Raw genomic sequence first — 14,807 nt, forward strand, 5'->3', positions numbered from 1 at the left:
TTCATTAACTGGAAGATCATAAGAATATGGATCAGGGATTTAAGGCTGCTGATTGACTTCTAAGTAACGATGCCAGAGCAGCTCCTTTGAAGTCCTATCATTTGTCATGTTATGGAGGTGAAGAAGTTGTACCAAGAATGACACCAAACAGAAAATAACTTAAAAGGCAAAAAGTATTCACAGTAGTAAAATGGCTTTTCTCTCTCCCTGGGGCCTCACCTCGCGGAGCTGGTGAGTTGCATCTGTAGAGAGCAGTGCTGGTTCTGCCTGCTTGGCTGCAGCCATGCACGGGGGCTCCTGCCCAGCCTCCTGCCGTGACTGGACCAGCTGCTGCAGTGATTCTGCATGGACCTATGCAGAAAACACACACAGTTCAGTTCTTCAAAATGGTCTGGCTATAGGAACTACAGATTTATTTCTCAAAATCTGGTAGAAAAAAGTGTGAAACAGGCCCTTGAGAGTTTCTTTTAGCTGTGTTAAACCCTTTTGGTACTTTCATAGGTTCACAGGTTCAAATTAAGAATACTTGTGAGCATGGATTTACTTAAAACATTTTGCCTCTTACACACTCTATATTTTTGAAGGGCAGCCTTACCTGAGCTGCCTTCTGCCTTGCCTCCTCCAGTTGTCTCTGACTTTCTAAAGCTTCTTGTTCAGCCTTGATTTTCCAAAGAGCCAAGTCCCGTTCATGGCGCTGCTGTTGTGCCTACAGATCAGGAAAACAAGTTTTAACCATGCAATTTAAACATAATGATTTGATTTGCTTAGCCACTGGTTGCAACTACCTTCTTAAAGATCTGGATCTACTCTGCTGGGGGTGTCTCTTCTGCTTGAAACAGAATTTTCAACCCACTGACCCTCTTCCTTTTTGAGGCAATGAACATTCCCCATTCTCTTCCACCATAGTGCAGAAAGGAATTTAGGAGATCAATTAATTCAACAAACTAGAATAAACAATCTTGTCAACATAAGGAAACTTCAGCCAAAAATATTGTTTTTCTGGAATAAAACAAATCCTCCAGCCCAAACAACTACACTGCATGGCACTGGAACTCAACATCAATCCCAGTAAACAATCATGCTTTAATCTGAGGAACACAACCAAAACAGTGATTGCAGCTAAGCGTCTATTAATGACACAATCCAGAGTATCTACTTCCTTGGTGTCAACTTAAAATAAGAAAGATAACAGGCGTGCATCCTAAAAAATGGCCATTATCAGAGATGCCCCCTCATGCCCATTACGATTTCTCTGCACTGCTAACAAAAGCCTAACTTGCCCTAACTCGATTAATTTTTTTGCTAACAAACAATACAAGAGAAATAGAGAAAGGTTAAGACAAAGAAGTATTTCCCCATTACCTTGAGAATCTGAGCCAAAGAAACAGTCTCCTGCTGGGCGAGGGAAATGCCTCGTACCCGCTCCAGATCCGAGAGCTGCCGCACGGACTCCTCGATAGCACTCAGGTAGTTCAGCTCTGCTGACAAACGGTGCTGCAGCCCCGCGGGGGAGAAGCGCATGCACCCTGCAGGACAACAAACACTGCTCACCCTCACAGACCTCACTGTCCCGCACCAAAAACTCAAGGGAAAACGCTGTGGAGCTGCTCTGGCATCAGCATGGTTTTTACAAACACTCACCGCTTGCTGAGGCTGCTGCTGCTGCAGTCCTGCTGGTTCCCAGGCCCACGTCGGGGAAGGCCACGTTTGGCTTCAGCCCTGGGGCTGTACCTCCAGAAAAGCCAGAAGGTGACTTGACTCTTTCTGCTGTGTTGCCTACAGAATCCAACTGCAACATTTTTTGGGAGCCAGAAGATGGGGAAGAAGTCGGTGTCTTCTGGGGTCTTCCTTTGTCTGAGAAACTGGCAGTGAAACAAAAACCAAAAGGAGTCAAAATTTTTCCTAGTCCAGTAATTTGATAAAATAAAGGAATAACCTTGTTCTTCCATTTCTACACACAAACAGATCCATGCAAAGGGCACAGTCTGTTCAGTTTGCAAAGGCCCAGTCTGTCTCCAGGAAATGGCATCATAAGATGGGTTTTGTCCCTAAATCCCAGTTCAGAGTTAAGTTTCTAGAGCACCCTATTTTTCCTCAATTACTAAGCCTAATTAGCACATACACAATTTTTTTTTTTTAAATTAACACAGTATCTTCACATTCTACATGACCAGACAAGCAGTTTCAGTGCCTCCTGTTAGGAGCCTGGCATGAGAAAGTAGGATGCAATCACCTGCACGTGCACTTTAAAAAGTGAACAATTTACTATCAGCACATGGATGCAACTGATTGTGACAAGCCACTGCCCTGAGTCTTGTTCTCTCTCCTAAAATGCAATGGAGACCAAAAATTGACTTGAACAATTTTAAAGATACTATGGTAACACTTTTTGAGAAAAGACATTTCTTTTTTAAACAGAGAAAATGATACAGATGTTTCTTAAATTTACTATTCCAGTTTTATTAGGCTGAAGAGGATTAACAGCAGCCGTTTAAATCCCTTGGGAAGACATTCTGCTTTACTTGGCACATCTTAGGAGGTCAAAAGACCTTTCAAACCCAATCCTAGATGTCAACAAAAGTCACCAATAGAAGCCCATACCTCAGAATTGCTCTAAACCAACACAGAATGAGAGATCACTCATATTGCTTGATGCTTTTTAGAAAAAAGTGCAGTGAAAACTGAGTGTTTCATAACCACCTTCACTGGGCAATTAGCAGGAAAACTGCATTTTTAGCTAGACAAAAAGAGGTTGCAACAGAAAACATTCTTTTTTTAATGCACTCTTTTCCAAGGATGGGTTCATCTCTCAAAAGGCATCGACTCACAGAGCTGGGTAAGCTTTGTGAGTATTAGCTGAACACAAGTACAGCCAAAATTGTCTGTGTATCTACTGAAAAAAGAAAGGCGACTGCACAGGTTGAATAAACCTTGACACATTTCTAACTGACCTTTTCTAGAAGAGGGAAACAAAAACTGTATTTCAATGCTTAAGGTAGGGAACATGACAGGACACCAGGTTTCATATTTAAAATATAGGGAAGAAATGTTTTCTGCATGCACATCCTACTAACATTTGGCCATTTCTGTTACTTCCCTTCTGCATAACCAAAGACACAGCCAGTACCATTATCAAGCATCAATATATTTACATGAAGTCTCATAACATTCCTGTTACCTCATCAGGGAGTGTCCAGACAAGTTTTCCAGTGTGCTGTCTGTATCTGGGCTCTGCTCATGCTCTTTATTAGAAATTCTGCTATTCAATAAGGATTTCTTAGCCTGTTGGGATCCCCTCTCTAATTCAGACAGTATTTTATCTTCTTCCACAGAGAAGTGGTGAGAGCTTCCATTGAAAGCATCCAACCCTAAGAAGCAACAGTGTCAAAAGTTTGTTTGACTCTACAGGTGAATACCTTACCATCACAAGCCCCAAAACAATGAATTGAGAAATTTTTCCCTGGTAAAAGAAGCCTTTGAGTTAGAAGTCTATAGAATCAACAAGCAAGAAATGTAGAAATGGCAATGAAGTTCTCTTCTATATATTGTGTTCACTGCCAAAGCTGTCACTCAGCTTTCATTTCAGCACACTATCAGTTTAAATAAGGAAAATACATATTTGATTCTTTACTGCTAATAATCAGAATATAGTCTAGCTTTTTGGGGTAAAGGTAAAGAATTTTGAAAAAATAGGAAAAGAGAGAATTTAGAATGCCTAATCCTATTTTTGTCATGTTTCTATTGGCTTAAAACCTAGCTTTTTAAAATCCATTGTTTATATACTACAGGTGCACCAAGCCTCAAGTTTCTTCATGCTTTTGTCATGTACAGGTTACCACAGAAACCAATGCATTTATTCATTTGTGCACTGGTGAAAACTGTGATCCAAAGACAAGGCCTTCAGGCAAATTTGTTGTCACCTTCACAAACATGGCCATAACTCAGAAGCCTATTGGCATTTTCTCAGTACAGAATCTAAGGATAGTTCCCACACAATATTAAAATTAACTTATTTATTAGAAGGCTGGTTTAGAAAAGGAAACTTTTCAATGCTGTTAACAACCAATTGCTTATTTAACTTTAAATTACTGTATTTTAAGGTCAGAGAATAAGCAAAGTCAAAAACAATCTAAGAAGGAATCACTGGAGGAATAAATCAATCATTCTATCAGTATTAGATTACAGTTTCTAGATACATAGTACTGCAATTTTCGTAACAAGAAAAGCCTTAATAAAAAAGGATCCTCCACAGCCAAGTATTGAACTTACTTTCCTTTTTCCCTCTCTTCTTGGAGGAAGCAGATGAGCGGGAAGATGCTGCAGACCGGGGTCCTGACGAGTGCTGAGAACCAAGCTCCACAGACCGAGGCTCAAGGGGAGATTTCCTACTGGGAATGTCTTCCTGAATGCTTGAATTACTGCTGCCACCAACACTAGAAAAGAGCACACTGATGGTGATTAAGGACTTCCAGCTTCCAGTTACACTGTGCACAAAGAAACTATCACACTTTGAATGAGAGACAGATGACTAAACTGCACTAATCAACCCATCTAGAAAAGTACTGGTTTTGAGATTAAAAGCTATGACAGCTAAGTTTTTGGGAAGTTTGATGAGATATTGAATATACTGAAACATGCTTCCTATAATATGGAAGACTAAAAATGGGTAACAACTGTGCTCTCCTATTTTCTATTTGACTCCATACTTGAACAACATAAGAATGACTCAAAATGTGACTGCATTTCAGATAATCTCTGGGCATACAGATATCAACTGCCAGAAATATGAGCAATTTTCAATAAAGGATCACAAAAGACTTGCAAAAAAGAGACACCAATGCATCATACACTAAATAATACCAGCAGAAGAAAGAAGTTTTAATCAGAAAGAATAATTTTCAGTGTGCAAAGTGCCATTTAACTTCTTTTCATCTGAAGTATCACTGGTACAAACACACTTGTGGCCTTCCCCAAGGTGCCCAAAAGATTTAAATATAGCTGATTACAAGAAAGAGGGTCTTGGAAAATCCAGGAAGCCATGTAGTATACATGGAGAGTCTAGGATCTACAGTCTTCAAATTTTAATCTGAACAAAAGCTTTTAAAAATTCTTACAGACAGCTTATGCATTCATTACTAAGTAAGCACTGACAAATGCTTACTGAAAGCAATTACAGATTTACCACAAAGTTTTGAAGTACTGAAGGCATTTTCAGACTTAAAGTAGCTTTTCTGGTTTTTCTGAATTACAAGACTACCCAACTGAGCATTATGGCAGCCACACAAGTCAGAGAACTAGTTTTCACCAGACTACAAAGGATAAAAATCTTCTCTAAAGCTACCTGTCCAGGCTAAAGAACAGCAAAACCTAGACAGGGAACAGGAATACTCAACTCCACCTTCATTATGTTGGCTGCTCTATTAACTGCAAGGTCCTAAGCAAGTACTTCATCACTTTGACTAGTATAATACAGCACAGCAGAAAAGATATCCAGCATATTATGAAACAAACCTTGCATTAACTATTTTCTCTTGAATTCTGCGGTTTTATTTTTCTAGGAAGTCTAACACAATTACCTGAGGTCACGTGAAATCTTTTTGTCTGTTAAAGTGCTGCTTCCCTGGGATGAGGCAAAGTCATCCTCATAAGAAGCCACGCTCTCTGGAGGACTCATGGCAGGGAGCAAAGGGCGCAGAAGGGCAGAGCCTCCGTTCAGCCTTTCTTCAAACACTGAGGTGTGGAGAGAGAGGGGAGAGGTCAAAAATTGTAACAAATACAAACATACATCATATAGGTAATAGGAATTAAAATCCTCCCAACCAAAATCATCAGGAGAACAGCAGTACAGATGTTCCATGGAAGTTTTAACACAACATAACAAGCACAGTCTTCCTCTTTTTGTAAATTATCAAATTCTTTACTTCATTAACATACTCTAACCAAAACATTCTTGGTAGAGCACAGTGCTTTAGAGTAGAGTCCTCTGCAGAAAATTTCATGCAATCATCTTTAAAGAAAATAATATGAAGGCAAAAAGAATTGAGAAATGCAAAACCACAATACAACAGAGAAAAAACACAAGACAGAAATCAACTTCTCAGAAAACATTCCTCCTCAGAATGAGGTGTTCCAGGCCAGAGACAAAGTACTCATAAAAAGAGGAATAAATTTGTACAAAAAATGAAAATGAAACAAAGCATCCTGCATGAGACAGTTGTAAATCATGATTTACACAGATTCCTACTTAAAACCTCTGAAAGCACATTTTTTAACTGTGAAGAATGAACTGCATGGAACAGTACGACTGGGAAAATAGCGCTTCACAAGAGCGTTGAGAAATGCTTCCATTTTTACCTTTTCCATGAAGTTGGTAATTCTTTGCAAAGATGTTGATGACACTGTGGGGACTTCCCTTAGCCAGTTCCTCCCAAGGCCCCTTGCTGTGTGTGTCACTTGTCTGAGTGAAAAGTGGGGAGTACCTCTCAGCTGCTTTCTGAAACTCCTTTATGGGCTCAAAAGCATTTCTCTCCCGAATGCAAAAATCCTTCTCTTTTAATGTCTCCAACATCTTCAGTGGCAGCTGCTTGTGCTGGCCTCCTTCCTCTTCTGAGAGGTTTTCATCACTCAGGAGAGGCCCTTCGCTGATGGAGTCAATGCTGGACTCATGAGGAGTAACGGTTTTGCTCAGAGGATATGCCTGGTTCTCACGCCCCGGGGAGTCCATCTGCCTCTTGGACAAATGTCCCAGGATCCCTTCATGCCTATTAGCAGCAGGAGACCTCAGTCCAAGGCTGATTACATCAGTAAGAGGTCTGATGGTCTCAGGGAGCTTTTTAAACTCACTAAGGTTGCCTACCCCAGGAAGGCTGTCATCAAAGGCTGTATGAGACACACAGGCATCCAACATCCTTTGAATTCTGGCTGAAAAAGTATTTTCATTTTCCTCCCTCACAGGAGGACTCACAGCCTTTGCCCACCGTCCCTCATCCTGGTTTTCTTGCATAAATTCCGAGTTCCACGTGGTACCATAGTTGACACCAGTGCCAGCCAACTTTTTGGCTTCAGTTTCAATCCTGCTAGAAAGGGAAGCAGCTGTAGCTTTCAAAGCTTCAAGGCGATCTAATTTGCTCTTATACTGGCTGGCAGAAGGTTTTACTAAGAGGTTTTCCTGTGCAGCAGATGAATTCAGGTACAACTGAGGCATCAGGGACCCCACAGGGGCGGAATGGCTCCTCCTGCCTGCCAACATCGCGTCACACTCCTTTGACAGAAGGTCCATCTGCTCCAGACTCCAGTGCTGGGAACAAGGGCCTCCACCCGAGCCCAAGAGAGCTTGTGGGTGCGGGAGCTGAACTCTTGGGCTCAACCTGTCTGGCTGTACCCATGGAGGCTCCATCAGATCGCTCCTGAAATGAAAGTCAACATTTATGTTGATGATTTACATGAGTATCAATGTATTAGATTAAAGCATTGTTGCCACAGATTTTATTTCAGGACAAAATACTTTTTGGTGGAATCAGAGGGGCATGGAATGGGACAAGTAAACACAATGTTATTTAGTAAAAAAACCAACAAACCAAACAACACAGCACCTCCCAAATCTGAAATGCCATTGACGTGTACTCTTTGTTTTAGGGTTGTAACAAGCTGAGGTTTTTCACTGTCAGCAGTAAGTCTTTCTTTTCCAAAAACTTCCTGACTTCAAAAGGGAGAAATTTTTTTCTTTTCCTTATCACCTGCCCATGTCCAGAACACTAGAACACCTTGAAAGTCCCCCCAAAAACTTCTTCTCTGATTACTATGAGGGTCTCTGAATACCTTATGCAGTCCTGTGAGTCTCATCCCTCCTCTACTATTAGCAATTACATTTTTTCTTTATGATGTTACACTAACAGTATTTACCATACGGTTTAGCTTTTCATTCTACACACAGTAGTACATGGCATTCCCAGTGAGCTTCCTTGAACTTTTCCAGAAGGGAAACAGGTCTCACTACACTTACTAAGTCAGAGTACAGATACTGAAGCAAGTATACATTTAAGAAGCAGACACTCATGGTGTAGTTAAAAATGAAGACGCTTGCAGAAGAGGGATATTAAGGATATTCAAGAAACTTCAGGATTTTTAGTTCCTTACATCTAAGTGTTTGGTCAGGCACCTTGACTTGCAGTAAGAAAACTTTGATAATACACTGAAGAATTCAAAATAGGGAATGCTGCATGAGAAGAAATAGGGAAAGGCTAGTTTCAAGCAGACGCAAAGGTGTTTGGTACTTCACAGAGAGTAACTAATGGCTGAATCCAAGACAATAGATCAAACAGCAACACTGAGGAAATCGAATAAGAAAAATCAACACATTCATACCATCAGCTTCTCTTGCCCAATGGCAATGGCAGAGGAAATAAGAGTGTCCCAATATGAAATACACATCCCACTGATGTGAACAAAACATTACCAGCAACCACCATTCACTTTATCTATTTACACACTCACAAATCAGCCATAGCCAAAATTCTCCTATGGTTTCCTGCATCAGCTTCCTCTTCACTGTGAGGAAAATGCTGTAACTGACCTGAAGACAATTACTCTCACTGGAACAGGAAGTCAAGAGCCAAGGCTATTTTCTCCTCTCAGAGATGAAAGCAGGAGCACTTTCCTCTCTCCCCCAAGGCCCCATCTGCTCACCTCAGTAGCGGCAGCTGTGGTTCTGTAAGGGACATGTCACTGCTGGAAGATGCACTTGGAGGACGCTCTTGAGCCTTGTTTTCTTTGTCAGATTCCCCAGATGGTTGATAACCAGGTCTGGGCTAGAGATGAAGATAACCAGAAAAATGCATTTTCAAAAGTGTGTCAGAGTTTAGGAGCTCTTGCCTCATTACAACTGAAAAGGCTAATAACCTTTTTGAGAATTCAGCTTCTCTCTAAAATAGAAAGATGATTTTCAGTCAACTTTCTAGTAGGCCTTGCAGGGACAAAAAGCAGCCACTAGCAAAGAGGTTGTACATTGAAATCAGTATGTTTAAGGAAAGCTACATTTTGATTTGTTCTTTTTTCTTAATTGATGAAACCAGAACAGCACAAGCCACAACCTCCCTAAACATATGAGCTCCTATTCCTGCAAACAACTGCAAGACATTAAGTTAGTGAATCAGCTGTACCTGTGTTTCCTGCACTGTAGGCAGCTGAGGTGGCTCTTCTAAAAGTGTTCGTTCCAGCAAGAGTTTGGAATAGGTTTCCTGTAACCGTTTGGCTGCTGAAGGCTCAGGAGGAGGCACATTCCTCACTTTAGTAACAGCCTCCTTCTGCTTTCTGTAGAGCTCTTGGAGCCTTTTGTTCTTCTGTTCTGTTGCCTCCTTTTGTGCTTTCTTCTCTTCATTCTGCTTCTTCTTCCTCTCCTCCTGCTGCCTGGTGATGTACTGACGAACCTCATCACTGTCATAGTGGCGTTTCTTAGAGATCACCTGAGGCTCCTCACTGGCCGCTACCTTGTCCGGTTTCCTTTTGGTTGGACTGTGGCTCCTCGTATTTTGAGTAGGCAAAACAGATTTCTGATTCTGCTTTTCCACATCTGTCTCTTGCTTTGTACTCATGGAATCCAACTGCAGGTCATCAAGAATTCCACGTATCTCCACGGGCAGGAAATCCTTGTTTACAGAGGCATGATCTTCTTGGTTATCACCTGGAAGAGCAGCTTCCAGTTTTCTCAGATTGGTCTCAGACCGTACTTTACTTCTTGACCTTTCGGAACTTCTTGAAGAACTTTTACGGGTAACATCCAATCTAGAATCAGAACCTGTCCTTCCAATGCAGCCTGCTAAAGAATAAGAGGTCAAATATGTCACGTAACAATCAAATTTGGGAAACAGCTGCAAAAAGAAGGATGAGGGAGGAATGCAGATCTCGCTGTCAATAGGTTTCTGCTTCATCCAGTGTCACGATCTGAATGTGGGCTCAGACTGAGCCCACACCCTTTCTACTCCTACCAGCCTCACCACCTCACAGGCATAAGAAGCGCAGCAGTTCCCAGCATGCTTTATTTGTTCTGTCTGAGGTTCTGGATAAATTCTGAAAAAGGCTGGTGAAGGAATCAATTAATATTTATGAAGCACATGGATGACATTATACTGCATCTGGAAGAACCACAGTTCCTGTTCAAGTGGGATACTCAATCACAGCTTATAGATTATGTACAGCACACTTGCAAAAATTCATCTGGCCTGTGGACCACTGCTAGCCATTCCTTTCCCCACTGGCTACAAGAGGCAAAGACAGATTGCAGGTGGTCCAGTTTTTTTGGTTGCAGCCTATATCTCATCTTTTCCAGATATCCCAAGCACCCTTGCAGCATGTACCATTTCCCAAGTCCCATGTGCAGGGACCGTGACACCAAAAAAAGTCCATAATGCACTCAGAAACAGAGGTTATGCATCCCAGCCATGGTTGTGAGCAAAATTTCCCCCCCACCTCCCTCAAATTCCAGGTTAAAAATAGGAGCAATTTTGGTAAGAAACTCCTATCTCAGAACATTCTATCTCAGAAGGCTGCTCTTGTCTGCAGACATGCAGTGTTATATAATAAAGTAAAATGAAGTAAGTCCACTGATAAAAGAACAACTTACCAGACTTGGCAGCTCTCTCTCGGCCTGTTCTGTCACTGGATACAGCTCTTCTGTCCTGTTCTATTCTGGGAGCTGGACCCAGGATCTTTTTTACCAGCTTTTGTCCCTCCCGCCAGGAGGATGCACTTATCACATAGTTTCCACCTTCAAAATAACGAATAAATAAAAGTCAAGCTCTAGAGGATTTGCCACAGTATCAAAAGGAAGTATCATTGCAGCCATTCATCATTTCTGTACCATTTCATTCTGCATTAGTGGTACAGCTGCAGTTACACAAACAGCCAGAACACTGATGTCCCAGTGTAACACCCAAAACACACTGCAGCACACTAAAGCCCTACAGAAACTGATTTATAAAAGAAGAACAGGTTATGCAGGTCTAAAATATACAAACAAGCTTTACTAGGGGCAGGGGTAATATTTCTAGAGCTGTTCACCACCACTCAAATATGGGAAATAATAAAAACATAAAAGTAACTAAATTGTTGTAATAAGAGGAACAAAAATAAAGGTGAGATATAAAACCACCTTAACTTTCCTATCAAAATAGTATTAGCTAAAACTCTAGGGAAAAACCCCAAAATTACTTGAAAGGTTTTTACAGATAATTAATTGGTGAGATACATCTTGTGAGGAGGTTAAAAATATCAAGCAGCAGATGTTTCACACCAATGCTAACTCAATGTCCCTTAGCTGGGACTTCTGTTCCAGCACTGAAAACAGTTAAGAATAAACCCTATTAGTTGATATTTAATTCAAGGACAAAATACCTTGCAGGTGACAGAAACCCAATCAAAATATTCTAGGATTATTTTATCATCCAACATATAATTAAATTATAACGATTGGTTATGGTGGCTTCTTTACCTAATATTGGGTAGATTAAACAATAGGTTTATTCAACTCCCTTTCAACACACTAACTTCCAATTTTATTTTTTTTTTTTAATAATGACCTTAAAGGCGCTTTGGAGAAAAACACAGCATAAAAAAGAAAATTTAATTAGGTAATTCAGATAATTAATGATCTGTAAATTAATCAGATCTTTCAAGGGTATTTAATTTCCAGAAAAGTACCTAACTTGACTATATAATTTGCAGTTGACTTTTAATAATTCCATTTCAGTCTCTACCTCCAAGTGCTCTGCCTAAAGAAACCCAGCCACTGCAGCATGAGATCACCACAGCCAAACAAAAAAGGCACTGTACTGGGCCCAACAGCACTTTGGAGACAGGATACCAACAATGTAAAAATGAAATCCAGCACAGCAGAATAATTGTTTTGGCAATCCCAGTCCTCAGTTTCCAACCCCCTTTCTTCTTGTTATTTTAACCTAGAAGTCTGCAGCCACTACTCAACCCTTTGCTAGCAGAACTCCTTGCATGCATTGTAAATTATCCAAGTATTTTATAAAAGAGCTGTCACTTGAAGCATGTCACTACAAGCCTCTCTGAAACAGAGGCATCAGCCAAAGGAGTTCTCCTGCAGAGCTCACTGTTCTCACATTAATTCTGTGTGTGTTTAAAGAGCCAGTGTAAAGTGTCATCTTCCATCTCAAGTCAGCTGTTTAACTAAAACACGCCAACGGGGCAGAACACGAGCCATGGCTATTAATAGCCTTGGCCATGGTAAGCAGTTTCTTACTGCAATGACTGGAGGAGGATGGACTACATGGACATGTCACTTAGGCCTGGCTCTTGTCTTCCAGGGATTTCAGGCCATCAGTTTGCACAGATTTAATTCATTGTGTCAGGGGGTGGCTTTGTATATAATGGAGGGGCTGGAGCTTAGAGCTGCTGACTCCCTTGAAGGCAGAGAGGACTTCCTCACAAAAGCAGAGGAGTGGGCCCTGATCTCCTCTCCATGGTGCCCATGGACAGGAGGGACAGAACCTGAGGGAATGGCCTGAGCTTGTGTCAGGGGAGGGTTAGGCTGGCTATTAGGAAAAGATTCTTCATCCACAGGGTGTTTGGGCACTGAACAGGCTCCCCAGGGAACCGGTCACAGTCCCAAGACTGATGGAGCTCAAGAAGGGTTTGGACAACACTCTCAGGCACAGGGTGGGATTGCTGGGGCTGTCCTGTGCACTGAGCTCTTCCCTCACTTGGAACTGTCATAAATATATGAGACAGCTGAGTGCAATTCCTTAACTAAGGAATAATCAGCACAGGAGGAAGCAAATCCATGCTTATCACTTCAAGTATTAGCATTCCTTACCACAAAATATTCACAAGCAGGATTTACAGCATGCAGAAGCACATATTCACTCTCTAAAAAATCCTTTGTAGTAATTTTTAAAGCTGCTTTTTTTTTTCTTCAAAATGTTTACAGATTAAGGGTCACTGTACATAAGGAAAAACATAAAAACCTTAAGAGAGGGTCAAAAGGTGCCTAGACTTGCATATATATTTAAAAAAAGAAATTGCTCTGTGTGTGATTGCAGCCATAGCTACTCACTTTGTATGAAAACTAAAACCAAATACAAAGCACATCTGGCAATATCAAAGATTCACATTACTGAAAAACTAAGAAAGCACTGTCAGAATTCCACATGTGTTTAATTTTATTTTCTTCTAGAGAAACCTGCTTGCATCATCTTCTCTAAATAATTAAATTGTATTTAATAATCACTGGAATTGTCAGACAACAAAGGGGAAAAAAGTTATCAGTTGGTAAAAGAAATAAACATTTCTTTAAAAACACTAAGATTTGGAAGACTAGTCAGGGAATGTGTGTTTACATTCTTCCACTAACTGAAAAAGCCAGGAGTGGGTTAAGCCAGAACTGAAGGTGCAGAGTAGCAACAACTTGAAACGTGGAACAACAACGAGAAAAAAACCCAGGAGCATCCTGTTCTCTTCTTCCCCACTGAGAAATCATCCAAGAGAACACCTTTGACTGCAGCCCCTCCTCATCTGATGGGAAAGCAACTCGGCAAGTCCCACCGGCACTGATTTTAATACCATGTTTCAGCAATGCTGACTGAGCCATGGGTCAGGCTTTGACCAGCTTCATCACAGGCCAAACAGAAACAGGATCCAGAGCAGAGCTACTGCTTCTTTTTGTCTACTTACCTTGACAGATACCTAAGGATACCTCTCCCCACAAGAAACTCACATTCCACAGCAGTTTCATCAAGGTGCACACAGCAAGTGGAAAAGCAAAAAATTAAACCACAAAAAAAGTGCACACAGCCACCAACCAACAACAAAATCATACACAACCCCCAATGCAGCACAGTGCACAAACTCACTACAACAACACTGCTGCACATCTAAGAAGGCTTTTAAAGCAATATGCTTTTATTTTTCTTTCTTGAGACAAAACTCATCTCTGAAGGACATGTAGCCATCCTCCCTCTATGGCAGAAACAGTCACCTTGTTTGGACTCTGGACTTGACAATCGTGTCAGTTTTTGCACTTTCCGCACTGGTCTTGTAGCTTTCTTCTCTTTGTTTCTCTCACTAGATTTTCCTTTCACTGTTGAATCCTCTAAAAACAAACAAAAGCTGTTAAGTGATATCCCACAGGGGAGAACACAGAATAACAAGCTTGCTTCAGCATTTGAAAAACCAGAACTCGGAGAAACACAATAGAATTCACTGACTTTCCCAGATTATACACCCAGATCAATGACTTCCAGTCCAGCGCTTTAAAATCCTCACAGCATGGGAATTTTGAATTAAGGTCTGTTTACCTATGCCCTGGAAGGCAGTGAAGCCACAGCAAGGCCATAATAGATATTTACAAAGTTAATTTTCAATTCTAAAAGAAATGTTGGCAGTTTAATATAAACAACTGTTGGTTCTCTTCTCCTACAGATATTACATTTTACTGCTCTACTGTTCCACAGGGACATGTAGTTCCTGAACACAAGGGCTGCTGCTTCCCCACTAATGCATGACAGCACATTCAGCACATCAGGAACCCTGTGGCCACTGTTACCACTGCTTTCTGGTTCCTCCTCTCTAAAGAATGGGATCAGACAACCTCAAACAATGAAGATGCAACCCCCTCTATGGACAGACTGAAGCTTTATTTAGATGCCAATGCAAACATTTACAGCCCCTAATTTCATGTGGATCCACTCTCTGATGGATGTCCATAGGAAGCATCAGAGGCAGAAGAGGTTATATTTCAAAGATGTAGGAATGGAATTTTTGGAGTCTTTCTCACCCTTAGCACCCTT

The 14,807-nt window shown here is 41.1% G+C and overlaps 1 protein-coding gene across 6 annotated transcripts in view; it reads right to left on the reverse strand.

The window, feature by feature from the left end:
- Window positions 1–14,807, reverse strand: part of CEP350 (centrosomal protein 350) — a 70,241-nt gene that overhangs the window by 37,375 nt on the left and 18,059 nt on the right. For 5 of the 6 annotated variants that reach the window (XR_011001969.1, XM_068199395.1, XM_068199396.1 and 2 more), the window contains exons 8-19: window positions 13,997–14,110; window positions 10,619–10,762; window positions 9,159–9,814; window positions 8,686–8,807; window positions 6,355–7,406; window positions 5,577–5,730; window positions 4,270–4,433; window positions 3,179–3,368; window positions 1,642–1,862; window positions 1,363–1,526; window positions 596–706; window positions 220–351 (exon numbers count right to left, since the gene is read on the reverse strand). Coding sequence is in view for 5 of the 6 variants with exons in the window: in XM_068199395.1 (XP_068055496.1) it covers window positions 220–351; window positions 596–706; window positions 1,363–1,526; window positions 1,642–1,862; window positions 3,179–3,368; window positions 4,270–4,433; window positions 5,577–5,730; window positions 6,355–7,406; window positions 8,686–8,807; window positions 9,159–9,814; window positions 10,619–10,762; window positions 13,997–14,110 (3,224 nt within the window). In the remaining variant the exon portion in view is untranslated. The remainder of the gene's footprint in view (window positions 1–219; window positions 352–595; window positions 707–1,362; window positions 1,527–1,641; window positions 1,863–3,178; window positions 3,369–4,269; window positions 4,434–5,576; window positions 5,731–6,354; window positions 7,407–8,685; window positions 8,808–9,158; window positions 9,815–10,618; window positions 10,763–13,996; window positions 14,111–14,807) is intronic. The other variant, XM_068199394.1, reaches the window with a different exon arrangement.

Source organism: Anomalospiza imberbis, chromosome 9 (assembly GCF_031753505.1).
Source record: "Anomalospiza imberbis isolate Cuckoo-Finch-1a 21T00152 chromosome 9, ASM3175350v1, whole genome shotgun sequence".
NCBI classification, from domain to species: domain Eukaryota; kingdom Metazoa; phylum Chordata; class Aves; order Passeriformes; family Viduidae; genus Anomalospiza; species Anomalospiza imberbis.